Source organism: Ranitomeya imitator, chromosome 3 (assembly GCF_032444005.1).
Source record: "Ranitomeya imitator isolate aRanImi1 chromosome 3, aRanImi1.pri, whole genome shotgun sequence".
NCBI classification, from domain to species: Eukaryota; Metazoa; Chordata; class Amphibia; order Anura; family Dendrobatidae; genus Ranitomeya; species Ranitomeya imitator.
The window spans coordinates 777,043,457-777,059,216 of record NC_091284.1 but is presented as its reverse complement, the minus strand read 5'-3'; the positions used below and the strand labels follow the sequence as shown (position 1 = coordinate 777,059,216).

The window sequence follows — 15,760 nt, the reverse complement described above, 5'->3', positions numbered from 1 at the left end:
GTTCATTAATTTTCCGGGTTTTTTTTTTCTTTTGCGGATTTCCCACTCCAAAATGCATTGGGAAGTGTCCGGAAAAAACCGCGGCAAAAACGCGTCAAAACCGCGGCAAAATGGTGGCAAAAACACATGCGATTTTTTTTTTTGCGGATTTCTGGCAGAAAATGTCCGAAATTCTCAGGAATTTTCTGCGAGAAATCCTGAACGTGTGCACATAGCCTAAGGGATCCTAACCCTAACCCTAAGGGATCCTAACCCTAAGGGATCCTAACCCTAACACTAGGGATCCTAACCCTAAGGGATCCTAACCCTAACCCTAGGGATCCTAACCCTAACCCTAAGGGATCCTAACCCTAAGGGATCCTAACCCTTAGGGTTAGGATCCCTTAGGGTTAGGATCCGTTACGGTTAGGATCCCTTAGGGTTTGGGTTAGGATCCCTTAGGGTTAGGGTTAGGATCCCTTAGGGTTAGGATCCCTTAGGGTTAGGATCCCTTAGGGTTAGGATCCCTTAGGGCAGGGGTCCCCAACTCCAGTCCTCAAGGCCCACCAACATGTCATGTTTTCAGGATTTCCTTAGTCTTTCCCAGGTAATAATTGCATCACCTGTGCAATGCAAAGGAAATCCTGAAAACATGACCTGTTGGTGGGCCTTGAGGACTGGAGTTGGGGACCCCTGCCTTAGGGTTAGGATCCCTTAGGGTTAGGGTTTGGGTTAGGATCCCTTAGCGTTAGGGTTGGGGGTTGGCTTATCAGTGTGTATTCTTGTGTTTTTTCTATTAAAACGCATGCAAACGCATGTGCTTAAAAACGCATGCGTTTACATAGACAGCAATACGTTTTTTTTTTTGGCGGCAAAAATATGCCGCTAGAAAAACGCCGCAAAAACACAGCGGCAAAAAACGCAAATGTGAAACCAGCGAGCTCTGTGGTGATCCTGAAGAAGTAAGAATACTTCGAAACGCATGAAGAACAAACCGCACAGTTACCCTCTTGAATTGGACTTGTTTATTGGATGCAATACCAGCAGCGCAGGTTACCCGCAACTTCCGAATCGCTTAAATGTTTAGAGAGCTGACAGATAAAGGGATAATAATAATAATAAAAACAAATATTCCAATCCAGTAGCCCATAACAAGACACAAGTGAATTTGCCTTTCACAACTTGTACAGGGGTTAGCCACTTGCATTACTGAAAGCATGCCCTGACAGCCTACAGTAGCCATTCGAGATATCAAGATAGATATATATGTGTATATATATATATATATATATATATACAGTTAGGTCCATATATATTTGGACAGAGATAACATTTTTCTAATTTTGGCTATAGACATTACCACAATGAATTAAAAAAACAAACCAATTCAGATGCAGTTGAAGTTCAGACTTTCAGCTTTCATTTGAGGGTATCCACATTAAAATTGGATGAAGGGTTTAGGAGTTTCAGCTCCTTAGCATGCGCCACCTTGTTTTTAAAGGGACCAAAAGTAATTGGACAATTGACTCCAAGGCTATTTCATGGACAGGTGTGGGCAATCCCTTCGTTATGTCATTCTCAATTAAGCAGATAAAAGGCCTGGAGTTGATTCGAGGTGTGGTGCTTGCATTTGGAAGGTTTTGCTGTGAAGTAAACATGCAGTCAAAGGAGCTTTCCATGCAGGTGAAACAAGCCATCCTTAAGCTGCGAAAACAGAAAAAACCCATCTGAGAAATTGCTACAATATTAGGAGTGGCAAAATCTACAGTTTGGTCCATCCTGAGAAAGAAAGAAAGCACTGGTGAACTCATCAATGCAAAAAGACCTGGGCGCCCACGGAAGACAACAGTGGTGGATGATCGCAGAATAATCTCCAAGGTGAAGAGAAACCGCTTCACAACAGCCAACCAAGTGAACAACACTCTCCAGGAGGTCGGCGTATCAATATCCAAATCTACCATAAAGAGAAGACGGCATGAAAGTAAATACAGAGGGTTCACTGCACGGTGCAAGTCACTCATAAGCATCAAGAATAAAAAGGCTAGACTGGACTTTGCTAAAAAAAAATCTAAAAAAGCCAGCACAGTTCTGGAATAACATTCTTTGGACAGATGAAACCAACATCAACCTCTACCAGAATGATAGAAAGAGAAAAGTATGGCGAAGGCGTGGTACAGCTCATGATCCAAAGCATACCACATCATCTGTAAAACACGGCGGAGGCAGTGTGATGGCTTGGGCATGCATGGCTGCCAGTGGCACTGGGTCACTAGTGTTTATTGATGATGTGACACAGGACAGAAGCAGCGGAATGAATTCTGAGGTATTCAGAGCCATACTGTGTGTTCAGATCCAGCCAAATGCAGCCAAACTGATTGGTCATCGTTTCATACTACAGATGGACAATGACCCAAAACATAAAGCCAAAGCAACCCAGTAGTTTATTAAAGCAAAGAAGTGGAATATTCTTGAATGGCCGAGTCAGTCATCTGATCTCAACCCAATTGAGAAGCATTTCACTTATTAAAGACTAAACTTCAGACAGAAAGGCCCACAAACAAACAGCAACTGAAAACCACCGCAGTGAAGGCCTGGCAGAGCATCAAAAAGGAGGAAACACAGCGCCTGGTGATGTCCATGAGTTCAAGACTTCAGGCAGTCATTGCCAACAAAGGGTTTTCAACTTAGTACTAAAAATGAACATTTTGTTTAAAATTATTGAATCTGTCCAATTTCTTCTGCTCCCTTTAAAAACAGGGTGGCACATGTTAAGGAGCTGAAACACCTTAACCCTTCATCCAATTTTAATGTGGATACCCCCAAATGAAAGCTGAAAGTCTGAACTTCAACTGCATCTGAATCATTTTGTTTAAAATTCATTGTGGTAATGTCTATAACCAAAATTAGAAAAATGTTGTCTCTGTCCAAATATATATGGACCTAACTGTATATATATATATATATATATATATATATATATATATATATATATATATATATATATATATATATATATATAATGTGTGTATATATATATATATATATATGTGTGTGTGTGTGTGTGTGTGTGTGTATATATATATATATATATATATATATATATATATATATATATATATATATATATATGTGTATATATATATATATATATATGTGTGTGTGTATATATATATATATATATATTCTCTTTTTTTTTTTTTTCTCCAGGAAAGGTCTTACTCAAAAATTGCAGGCACAAGTCGCATAGTCCCGACCCCTTGACTATCAGATATGAAGAATGGCAGTGCTCCCATTTTGAACATGTGAACAGTTGTATTTATTCCAAGCCCATGTGCACAATGTTTCCACCCTGGCAGTGAGCCGCCTTCACATTGCCAGAGCCCAAACGTTGAGTACATTGGCTTTGAAAGTAAATATTACACACACAGTCCAAGGACCAGTGTGCTGCTGTTTCTGGAGGAAAGTGGCCATGTTTTTCTAATCTTGGACAACCCCTTGGAATTTCCTAGATCCTAATTGAGACTTTATTTCCTAGGGCCAATTTAGTAATCCAGTGTGAAAACTGGTGGAATCTTGCCAAACAATTTGCACAGAGGAATCCCCCCCTAAACTACCTGTCCAGCTCTGTACAGAGGACTCTCATGAAGGCGCTGGTGCTAGGAGGATTCGCTCACATGGACTCTGAGACAAAGCAGCAATACTGGACTGAGGTGAGATGCGATCTGGACCTTCATGATACTTTTCCTCCATTGAGTACAAATTCATAGATTTGGTAGCTGGATTAGATTTTGGGGATATGCAAAAAAATGTAATTTGTAATGCAGTTGAAATAAAATTTTGGCTTCCAGAACATTAGCAAAATTTTTAAAGGAAATGTAATCTAGGCGGTTGTAAGAAGATGGTACTGTCATTGAGGCAGCAATGAATGGCACATGGCGAAAAAGATTTTCATAAGCTTGCGGTGCAGTAGAATTACCGATTCGCATCTCCACCAAATGGAGAGGCATCTGATGAGACCACGGAGACCCCCACCCATACCTAGAAAGGGAGTCCACTGTGTGAATGAAGCAGTAATACACATGGTTTTTTTTCTCCTTTTCCATAAGAACTATGGGATCTCTGTGCTTGTGATCAGCGGGTTCCCGGTGATTGAATCCTGACTTTTATTATGGAGAAACCCCTTTTAGATTTTAGAATGAATGAATGAATGAATGGTCGTAAATAAATGTTTCCTGTTCTTCCAGGTTTTGCAGCCTTTACAACAAAGGTTCTTGAATGTGATAAATCAAGAAAACTTCCAGCAAATTTGCCAAGAGGAGGAGGTGAAGCAGGAGATCACGGCCACGTTAGAAGCCCTGTGCGGAATAGCAGAAGCCACGCAGATAGACAATGTGGCCATCCTCTTCAATTTCCTTATGGACTTTTTAACTAACTGCATTGGTTTAATGGAAGTTTATAAAAATACCCCAGAGACTGTGAACCTTATTATAGAAGTTTTTGTAGAAGTTGCACATAAACAGATTTGTTACCTTGGAGAGGTAAGCACCGGCGCCCCGTGATGTCTGTATAGAGACGCCTTTCTCTGTTATGGTCTTGACTGGTTGCCATATTGGAGTCATCGGCGTCTTCTAGATTCTGCAGTTCACTGTCATTTTTAATATGATTAATTATTTTATATTTTGGGGGGGAAAGTACATTTATCTGCTGGAGCCGACGATCCTGAGGATGGGGTGGTTTTCTTGTCAAGTCTTATGAATGAATGAGTGGAAATCAGGGACACTGTATAGTATCCGCTCACTTTTCCTAATGTCCATAAATTTCAGTGGAGGTCAGCTGTACACATGCCACCTTCTCTAAAAATAAAATTGCCCAATTCTCTGGCTATACGGCTATGCCATTGACATGTTATAAAACACTATGGCGGTGGCCTAATCCGGTCTACAACAGCCGGTTATGGAATGGCCCCATTGAGTGAGCGTAACCGTGCACTGCGCCTTTGGCCACACCGAGGGTGCTCAGAAGACCCCCTTCATTTCCATGACTCACTGAAATGGGACAACTCCTTTAAGGACTTGTAAATGGTGTCCTGCATAGTAAAAGGGGAATAAATTGATGTTATTTCTAGGACATAATTGACTGAACAGTAACTCGTAACCATGCTGATTTTTGACCGTAGTCGAATGCTTGCCTCCATCATCAGTCTTATTAGCGGCTTTATTCATTTTCAGTCAAAAGCCATGAATCTATATGAAGCCTGCCTGACCCTGCTTCAAGTCTATTCCAAAAACAACTTGGGAAGGAAACGTATAGACGTGACAGCGGAGGAGGATCAGTACCAGGACCTCCTGCTCATCATGGAACTTCTCACCAATCTGCTGTCTAAGGAGTTCATTGACTTCAGTGACACAGGTATGACCAAGGCCACCAGCGCCTCCAGAATTACTAGTATTTTCTTGTATATTGAGACACTTATTATTGTGATGTTCCATCATTGTTCCCCCCCACTCCCTTATACCTGTCTAATAAGTGACTAATATAGGAGCCACCTTGCAGTTTCATCACAAAACTTCTTGGTGAACTATAGAGAAAGGTAGCCTTGGCAGCCTGGACTTCAGAATGTAATTTTTTTTTTCTCCCTCGTTTTCAGATGAGGTTTTTCGCCCCCATGAACAAGGACATGCAGGGAATAGGCCGGTGTCTGCAGCAGATGTAGTGTTATATGGCGTCAACATAGTGCTGCCACTAATGTCACAGGACTTGCTAAAGGTTTGTGTTTTTTACTAATTTAAGGAACCCTGCCACAGGAATTATCCCTTCTATACCACCGCTGACCCATTACTCTGCCTTTCCCCAACATTTCTACTATGCCTGCGTTGTCCTAAACAGTCAGGCTATGTTCACATGTTGCGTTTTTCTTTTGCAAAACTCAGCATTTTATTGTCCCGGCAAAGTGAAGGAGATTTCTGAAAATCTCGTACACACGTTGCTTCTTTTATCCTTGCAGTTTCATATCTGCAGCATGTTAAATTTTCCAGCATTTTTCACCCATTTTAATGAAGAGGTACAGGGATTTTTGTGTACTCACCATCAAATCCTTTTCTCCGAGCCACTCATTGGGGGACACAGGACCATGGGGGGGGGGGGGGGGGGCTCTCCAGCCTCTCCGAGTAAGCGCTGTGCCCAGACTGCTCAGAGCCCCCCCCCCCATTCTCAGCGCTTATCCGGAGAGGGTGGGGGGGTACTCTCCAGCCTCTCCGAGTAAGCGCTGTGCCCAGACTGCTCAGGGCCCCCCCCCCCCCCCCCCCCCCCATTCTCAGCGCTTATCCGGAGAGGCTGGAGAGTGCTACCCCCCCCCCCTCCCCCCCCATGGTCCTGTGTCCCCCAATGAGTGGCTCAGAGAAAAGGATTTTACAGTGAGTACACAAAAATCCCTGTTTTTGTACCTTTTATTCTTGCCCACACATAAGTATTTGCAACAGATGTTTCTGCTGCCGATACTGAATGTGTGTACATACACTTAAGGTTCTGTGGCCAAGAACGAGTGGTCTCGAGCCACATGCTAATTACTTAGCTTTAGCTATCTGGTTGGGCTCTCACCCTGGTGCGGTGGGCCTGCACATGTTGTTATTTTGCCCGAATGGGCATTATTGATGTCCTCCACACTACCCCTAGTGCTGCAAAGACTGCAAGAAAAAAATCGATCCATGCCAGGGTTTGATCTGATATTCAGGTCTCAGTCCACTATGCAAGTCTAATGAGTCCGTGGGAAACATCGGTCCTCGCTCAGATGACATCTGAGTGAAGTTCGATTTCCGCATCCTCACACAATGGAGAAGATGGAGACATGTTTTTCTTCATCTTCTCATCTGAGCGAATCGGATGAAACTCTGATCAGTGTAATTTGCATGACACGATTTTCTAAGATGAGAGAATACACAGCCATCTGCACATGCCCTTAGTCTGGAATAAAGCAATCGCTATTTAGGACTACACAGACCCAGTACATAAATGATAGGAAGGAGCAGAGTAAGCGGGACCGTGATGGTTTATAATGGGATCAATCCTTGTGACAGGTGTAATTTGTATAGCTGCGGTGTGTCCTGAGCTTTATGGTGACACATTTCTGGTCTCCCCACAGTTCCCATCATTATGTAATCAATACTACAAGCTGATCACATTTATATGTGAAATTTTCCCGGAGAAGATTCCACAACTTCCAGAAGATTTGTTCAAGAGCCTCATGTATTCTTTGGAGCTGGGGATGACCTCGTATCCTTTCTGTGCCTTGAGCAAGTGGCTACAAAGCCACCTGTGGTCTCATTACAGTACAATGCCAGTCCGAAATGTATATGAACCCTCTAAGATAATGTAAAATCAATACTACACACCACAGATATAGAGGAGGTGATGGACGAGGACAGTTACACATAACAACCCAGGACAAATGGGTCACTGATACATCAGTAAGGGCTCGTACCCGGCACCGCCAACAAAAAGCGGTACAATTTTTGTCCGGAAAAGTCTGATGAGTGTCATTCGATTTTCATGCGAGTACAATCCGAGTTTACACCTAGCATCCAATTTCCATGCGAATGCGATTTGATTGCAATGCGACTTTAACATGAGCTTTTGCATAGTGCAATTCTGTCATTTACACAGTTTTCCAAGGACATATTCTATAAGCTAGATGGATAAATATACACATATAGATAGAGAGATATGTAGATATATATAGAGAGATTATATAGATAGATACAAAAAATAGATATAAATGTGATTTAGAGAGATAATCAGTGCTTTGTGTGTAGTTTACTGTACATTGTGTTTTTAAGGTAAGAAATTCCTTTCCGGGAAAAAAAGGCGTTGGATCCCCATGTCCTTTTGAAAAGCTGGCAATTCATTTGCCGCGTACAGTAAAATCACAGCGTGACCCAATAGAATAGATATATATGTAACTGGGATCTTTATATCTAAATAGTGGAGTGCGTGTAGCTTACTGTACATGTATTTTATTACTTACTAAATTATCTTTGGGAAAAAATTGGCTTGGGATCCTCCCACTTTTTATTAACCAGCAGAGTGAAAGCTGACAGCTGGGGGCAGATGTTTATTGCCAGGGAAGGGGGTAATAAACATGGAGCTTCCCAAGCAAATAATATCCGCTCACAGCTGTATACTTAGCCTTTACTGGCTATTAAAAGGGGGGACCCCCCCCCCATAAAAAATGATGTATGCGCCGTTTCTGTGGCAGATGAGAACTGATGTTCTTAGTCTGGGGAGGCAATATCCATGGTCCCTTCCTAGGCTATTATCAGCTCGCAGCTGTCTGCTTAGCCTTTGTTAATTATTAAATATGGCTACGTCATTTTTTTTTTTGTTGGTGGGGGGGGGGGGGAGGGGTGTCTCCCATTTTAACAACCAGGAAAGGCTAAGTATACAGCTGTGAGCTAACATTAATAGCCTTGGTTGGAAGCTCTGTTGGTATTACCCCCATCCCTGGCTATAAATATCTTCCCCCAGCTGTCTGCTTTCCCTTTGCTGGTTAATAAAATGTCAGGGGATCCCACGACATTTTTTAAGAAAATAATTTAGTATGTAAAAAAAAAAATACATGGACAGTAAGCTACACAAGCACTGCACTATTTATGTATGTGACTGACATCTTTATATCCATCTATTCTATGTTTATATATCTTATCAATTCGGTCTGGTCATGCTGATGAATTGCCAGCTTTCCAAGGACATGGGTGTGTAAAAATTGGACGGCACTCGCATTGGCTGAGTTCCGTGCGTTTTTTCCCCCGCACATTGATTTGCATTGGCGAGTCTCGTCCGAGGTACGAGGACAATTGCAGCTTGCTGCCATTATTATTTTTTTTTTTAGTCCAATTTCAGTTGAGAAAAAAAAAATTGCAGATGAGCTGTGACTCATAGATTAATATTGATCAGAGTGCAATCAGTTTTTTTTTAAAAATTTTTTATCAGATTGCATTCGTCAGTTTTTTTTCTCAGATGACTATGAGCCCTAAAGATGTATCCAGGAAGGATTGGCCAACAGTAAGGTCAAGTGCTACCGGTGTGGTCACACCTTTCACCAATGACCTTCTGGAGGCTTATTGAGTTATATTCACACGTAAATTTTCAGCAGAAAATCTGCCAACAACCTAAATGTCTGGTATGCATATATGCCATTCACAGTGTGATGTGCGCAGCAAAATACATAAGAATGCTGGTGGTCTCAAATCCATACTGCAGGTCGACTTCGACCATGAAAACCATTAGAAACTGGGAAAGAACATGTGAATCTAGAATTTTGTTGCATTTTAAGCTCCCTCGATTCTCACATCTTGATGCAGTTTATCACTTCTTTGTGCTGGGTATGTAGATAGAGCTCGTGACTATGGCACCATATCAGACCTTAGTCATCGAGACCTTCTTGTGCCCGCAGAGCAGATCGTTAACTTGTCAGGAAGCTATTTGTTTCATTATCACAAATGGTTGATATCTCCCCAAACATATCCAGTCATTACAGTGGGCTAAATAATGTGAACCCTTCAGTATTTTCCTTATATCTGTGACTCTGACGTGACATAGAATCCTTTTCATCAGTAAAAAAGTAACATTTTTGACTTCTTCGTTTGATCTTTTTATCTATTTTTAGGACTTGTGAAAATCTTTTTTTTTTTTAAGTCAAATTTATGTAGAAATGTTAAATTCTGAAGGGTTCACAAACTTTCAAGCACGTCTTACGTGACGCTTCGCTTTCAATTGCATTAGTGTCCTTAGCTGTACTAATAAGAATGAGCTCGGAGGTTTCCCAGCTCTGTCTGGAAGCATTAACCCCATTAGCGGAACAATGTGCGAAAGCGCAGGACACCGACTCGCCACTGCTGGTAGCAACAAGGCACTTTCTAAAGGTAGGTACTTTAATTCCCTCTTTAACTCAATGTCTGTCTGAAGTGATCACCAATGGCTTATTCACTCCACAGCTGGTCTTTGACATGCTTGTCTTACAAAAACACAACACGGAAATGACGACGGCCGCAGGGGAAGCATTTTACACGTTGGTCTGCTTAAACCAGGTAAGATCGGCACCAATTACTACGGCTTCATACTTCTGGTATCACGTACTGCTTTGGAGTGGTCCCTCTATTGGCAGGGTTAAAGGGGTTGTCCAGTGTTTTTATAGTAATGGTCTGTCCCTAGGATAGGGACAATATCCGATCAATATCAGATCTGTTTTTCCTGGTGGCGGACGGATGTGATCAGTTGCAGAGCTTTAGTTTGTGTTGCACCTAAAGGGTTAGTAATCTTCTAGAATGTGGTTTTGAGACTTTGAGGGGGCGCAGTTTTAAAATGGTGTCACTTTTGGGTATTTTCTGTGAAATAGGCCCCTCGAAGTCGCTTCAAATGTGTTATGGTCCCTAAAATAATAGGGTTTGCAAATTGTGTAGCAAAAAAATGAAAAATTGCTGATAAACTTTCAACCCTTCTAACTTCCTGAAGAAAAATATGTTTGCAAAATTGTGCAGCTGTAAATGGTGGTATATTATGTTATTTAGTAGGTGTAATAATAATATTAGCAAATACCTCCAATTAAAAATGTAGTATAGTTTTTCTGATTCGCTATGTTTCATTCTTCATATGCAGGTATTGCAGGACCTTAGGCATCCATGGGTACGACCACTGATATAGTGACAGCTAGATAGTTTCTAGTAGTCGTAACCATGGATACTGAAGGCTGCCCTTGAAGAAAGACATAGCGAATCAGAAGAACTACATTTCTAATTGGAGATATTTGCTAATATTATTATTACACCTACTACATATTGGGATAGGATCTTGGAGATGTGAATACCCCTTCAAGGGGTAATTTGAAGACCATAAGAACTGATACTATCATACTGCCCAACTTCAGAGGCACATGATTAAGGCTTTATTCACACAACCACAGTGGTTGTTTTTTTTTTTTTCTTGTCCATATTGCACCTGCAATTCTTCAGCCTGACCAGATGGCCAGTACTAACAGTGGAGTCGGTATGTGACCCCCACTCCCTAATTTTCTCTCTTCTCTTTCCGTGCAGGCAGAGTATGCAGAGCTGGTAGAAACGCTATTATCCAGTCAGCAGGACCCTCTCATTTACCAACGTTTAGCAGATGCCTTCAACAAACTGACGGCAAGCAGCACGCCTCCGACGCTGGACCGGAAACAGAAAATGTCCTTCCTTAAGAGCCTGGAAGAATTTATGGCCAACGTTGGAGGTCTCCTCTGTGTTAAATGAGAGGTCAAAGTTTTATAGGGACCCTCTCTGCAAAATGCACTGAACCTGCTGATGGCTTTCTAAACCCCCCCACAATCTGCTCCCAGGCCTACACTTGCATTTCTGGGTGGTTTTAAAGAACGTTAATTTAAGTTCCAAGAGAAGGGGTTAGTAAGACGCATCAGCCGTATGACTATTGATGAAGCACAGCGCTGTGCTAGGATGGAAGACTGGGTAAAGGTATTTTTTTAAGAGATTTCCATATGCCTGCAAACCGATAATGGGCACACCTATTCTTTGCAGTGCCTTTCCTCTCCCTTCAGCATTTGGTTGGAAATGTTATATGCCTAATGAATGATCTTTTTTCTTTTTTTTTAACCTATAGACTATTTTTTTTTTTTCCATCTTGATGAAGAATGTTAGACCGAATGTGCAGTAGACACAAATATGTAGAGGAGGTGTCTTTCCACAAATCAACTGTTTTTGTGATTGTTTTTATTTTTTTCCTACCGCACCCATATTCTTGCTTCTGATAAAATCAGTAAAACCAAATGATTTTTTTTTTTTAAGAAAAAGAAAAACATAAAAACTTTTGGATTTATTTTCATGTACGTCAACCAAGTGTTGCATGTTTTTATGTCTTTTTTTTATGCTTTCTTTTCTTTTGCCTTGCCCTACAAAATTTTCAGCCGGGAATCTAAAGAAGAAAAATAAAAGCAAAGAGGGGGGGGGGGGGGGGGGGGGAAGAGATATATAAGAATCTTTTTTTTTTCTTTCCCTAATCGAGTGAGTGAATTTACCATTTTTACTGCCTTACAAAAAATGCAAACTAAAGTATATGATATGTATATTATTTAATATGTATATGGGTTTTGTAGCCCTCCCCAAAAAAAAATAGATTTTAACAGTTCTTGAGCACCGATGTTGGCCATATAGGCCCTTAAGCCCACACTATTTTCTGGAGTCACCTGGATGAAAGCTTCATATGTGTGTATGCGGGAATGATTTGCACAAACGGGCTGTTCTTTGTTTTGTTTCCCACCCCTACACCTCTTTTTACATGAGTTTTTTTATTCCCCCCCACCCTCTTCCCCAACCTCCCTTTATTGGACTGTTAGTTTTAGCAATACAGATGAAAGAGATGGAAGTTGACCGTGTCTACATGCTTTAATTGGGGCATTAGGTGATGCAAAATATGCTGTTTTGGTCAAATGTTTCCAGTGTGCATCTTTTTTTGTTTTTTTTTTCTTCTTTTTTAAATTTGTATAAAATGTACAGTATAAACCGCTCCAAGTCTCTAGTGTTTTTGTATCTTCTGGCCAAGTGGCGAAACCACAGCCAATTCAGCGAAACAGAGTACACTACATGAAGATCTGATTACTAGAGTAGGTGCGACTTTAGCCGGAGGATGTAGTCCACAACCATTGGATCCTGGACCCCGAGAACCACCACCTACCTCCAGGCATCTGTGGCTCTTCTTTTGATTAGCCCACCTGGCACAATTCCGTCTTGTAGCGTGATGCCAGGTCAATTAATCAAAAGAACCGAGGATACCTGGAGGTAGGAGGGTGTTTTCAAGTTTCCGGTTGTGCGGCCGCACATTACTGACCGGGTCCTGTAAAATAATTCACAACAACTCTAATTTCTCAAGACTACACTTTTCTAGTATGGAAACGGATGACGTGCAGATTCACTATGGCACTGAGCTTTGGAGAGCAAAGACGACCTGATCTGCTTCTATATTTCCGTTCTCAGATCAGTGATCTGGTGGACTGTTACCCCAAGATGCCTACTAGCAAAGATCTTTGTATGGAGACAGTAGAAATTTGGTTTTCATTAAAGAAATTAAAAAAAAATATTTTGGGTACTCACCGGAAAGGATTTCTCTGAGCCATCGTTGGGGAACATGGAAACCATGGGTGTATGCTGCCGACACTTGGTAGAAAAAGTTAGCTGCTACCTAGCAGGTTATACCCGCATACTGGAACAAAGCTAATTCGTGAGAAAACAGTAGGAGAAGCGACATATAAATAATCACAACACTAGCCCAACAGAGGAACAAGGGGAGGGTGCGGTGTCCCCCAAAGAAGGCTCAGAGAACGTGATTTTACAGTAAGTGCCCAAAAACTGTTCTCAATCATTTCATTGGGGGACACCGGAAACCTTGGGATGCCTAATAGCTACCCCACGGCTGGAAAGAAAAATAGAATCAGAAAATGCAAGAAATAGAGGCATATCTCTAAGGTCGCAATGTGGGAGACTGCCGCTTGCAAAACCTTTCTAACCTGGCTTGCATCTGCTGAGGTGTAGATGTGGACCGAGACATACCTTCTCAAAGTTCTACAGAGGACCAGGTAGCGGAGCTGCACAGCAAAGGCCTGATGAACGGTAAAGCAATCCCCCACTGCAGGGGTAGAATGAACCGTAACCCGGAATGGGGGCACTTTGGCCTGATATACTTTCAGAACGATGGTGGATACAACTGGCAGTAGTAGCCGTGGAGGCAGAGAAAGACCTATGCAATGAACAGGGAATCTGAATAATAATATTTATTTATATAGCACCAACATATTCCGCAGCGCTTTACAGCTTAACAGTTTCAAATACAACAGTCATAAGTAACAACGTTAACAATACAATAATTAAAGCGAAATAAGACGACCCTGCTCGTGAGAGCTTACAACCTACAATGAGGTGGGGGAGATACAAAGCACAGGTGTGTATTTACAATGATGTATTTACAGTGATGGTCCAGCCATCTTCAGGGGGTTGGGGATAGATGGAGATAGTGAATGGCCTACACACACACAAACATGAAATGACTGATTAGTGAACGTGATGGGCCGCACTGAACAAATGTGTTTTGAGGGAGCGTCTAAAACTATGCAAATTGTGGATGGTCCTAATATCTTGGGGTAGAGCATTCCAGAGGATTGGCGCAGCACAGGAGAAGTCTTGGAGTTGGAGGTACAGATTAGTGCAGAGGTTAGTCGAAAGTCATTTGCAGAGCACAGAGGTCGGTTAGGCCGATAGACAGAAATGAGGGAGGAGATGTAAGGGGGTGCCGCACTGTGGAGAGCTTTGTGGGTGAGAACAAGTACTTTGAATTGGATTCTATAATGAATGGGCAGCCAGTGTAACGACTGGCGAAGAGCGGACGTGTCCGAGTAACGATTAGCTAGACAATGAATGTCTGAAAGAGATGCCCTTGATGGGTATAAACGCACAGCTCTGACCAGGTCCAATTTCTTTAAGGACCACTTAGAGGGGTGAGAAGGACAGAATGAGAGAATAACAATTTCCTCATTGAGCTGCTCTCACCGGCACCAGTCGTTCACAGTAGGGACCTGGCTCTGTCTGTTTGTTCGCCGACGTCCCATCACTATGCGCTTGGTGTTTGGGGCAGGCGGAAGGTGCAGCAGTGCACACAGACTTCCGGCTATCTGCTAGAAGAAGCCTTGCCCCTGGTCAGCAACCATTGGCGGTGCGCTTGCGGCACATTCCCTCCCTTCCCCCCTGCTTATGTTATTGGTGACTTATACGTGGGGCGCGCTCTTTTTATGTTTCTCTGCTTCAGATTATTAGGCCTAGTATGGCGGCACGCGTGCGTCACGCTGCTACACTAATGTCGCTCTTTTCCTACCAATCAGAAGAGGGAGCAGGAGATTGAAAGTTCCCGGGGCTACCGTCCAGCGGCTACAGACTACGGCCTCTTTCACACTTCCGTCTTTCAGCTCCCATCACAATCCGTTGATTTTTGAGAATGCAGGATCCTGCATTTTCTCATAGACTTGTATTAGCGACGGATTGTGACGGATGGCCATCCGTTTCATCCATCATGCACTGGATCCTGCGTAAAAAAAAACGGTCCGTTGGGCAGAGAAAACGTTCAGAGGAACGTTTTTTCTGCACGTCGGAAAATTGGTCAGCTATGCATCCTGCGCTGCCAGTTACTGGCTACAATGGAAGTCTATGGACGCAGGATGCGTCGCGGACTGTGAAAAGCAGGAATCCAGCGACGGGTCCCGTCTTATCAAACTGAGCATGCGTGGAAGAATGTCCCGTAAGGGAAATTCTCGCTCGCTCTCTTTTTACTATTGATGCTGCCTATGCAGCATCAATAGTAACAAGATATAATGTTAAAAATAATTTAAAAAAAAAAATCGCAATATTCTCACCTACCGGCGTTCCTGCGCAGCGTCACCAATGCTCCCGGCAGCTAGCGTTCCTAGTAATACATTGCGAAATCTCGCGAGAAGTCGCGGTCTCGCGAGATTTCGCAATGTATTACTAGGAACGCTAGCTGCCGGGAGCATCGCTGCGCGGGAACGCCGGTAGGTGAGAATACTACGATTTTTTTATTTTTTTTAACCTGGTTTGTGTTGTGTATGCGTTTTCGCAGCAGAAAACAGCTGTGAAGACGCATGCACAACAGGTGCACATAGCCTCGACGGGTCCTTCAGAGAGACTGGCCCAGTGCACACGTTTTCCACAATCTGCACAGGATCTGTCATTTCAAC

The 15,760-nt window shown here is 42.5% G+C and overlaps 1 protein-coding gene across 1 annotated transcript in view; it reads left to right on the top strand.

Annotated features, from left to right (window-relative positions):
- Positions 1–12,528, top strand: part of XPO4 (exportin 4) — a 151,153-nt gene extending 138,625 nt beyond the window's left edge. Inside the window, exons 16-23 of the mRNA XM_069759103.1 lie at positions 3,515–3,689; positions 4,224–4,517; positions 5,208–5,388; positions 5,627–5,745; positions 7,118–7,248; positions 9,779–9,896; positions 9,969–10,061; positions 11,064–12,528. Of these exons, the coding sequence (XP_069615204.1) occupies positions 3,515–3,689; positions 4,224–4,517; positions 5,208–5,388; positions 5,627–5,745; positions 7,118–7,248; positions 9,779–9,896; positions 9,969–10,061; positions 11,064–11,261 (1,309 nt within the window). The 3' untranslated portion in view covers positions 11,262–12,528. The remainder of the gene's footprint in view (positions 1–3,514; positions 3,690–4,223; positions 4,518–5,207; positions 5,389–5,626; positions 5,746–7,117; positions 7,249–9,778; positions 9,897–9,968; positions 10,062–11,063) is intronic.
- The last annotated feature ends 3,232 nt before the right edge of the window (positions 12,529–15,760 follow it).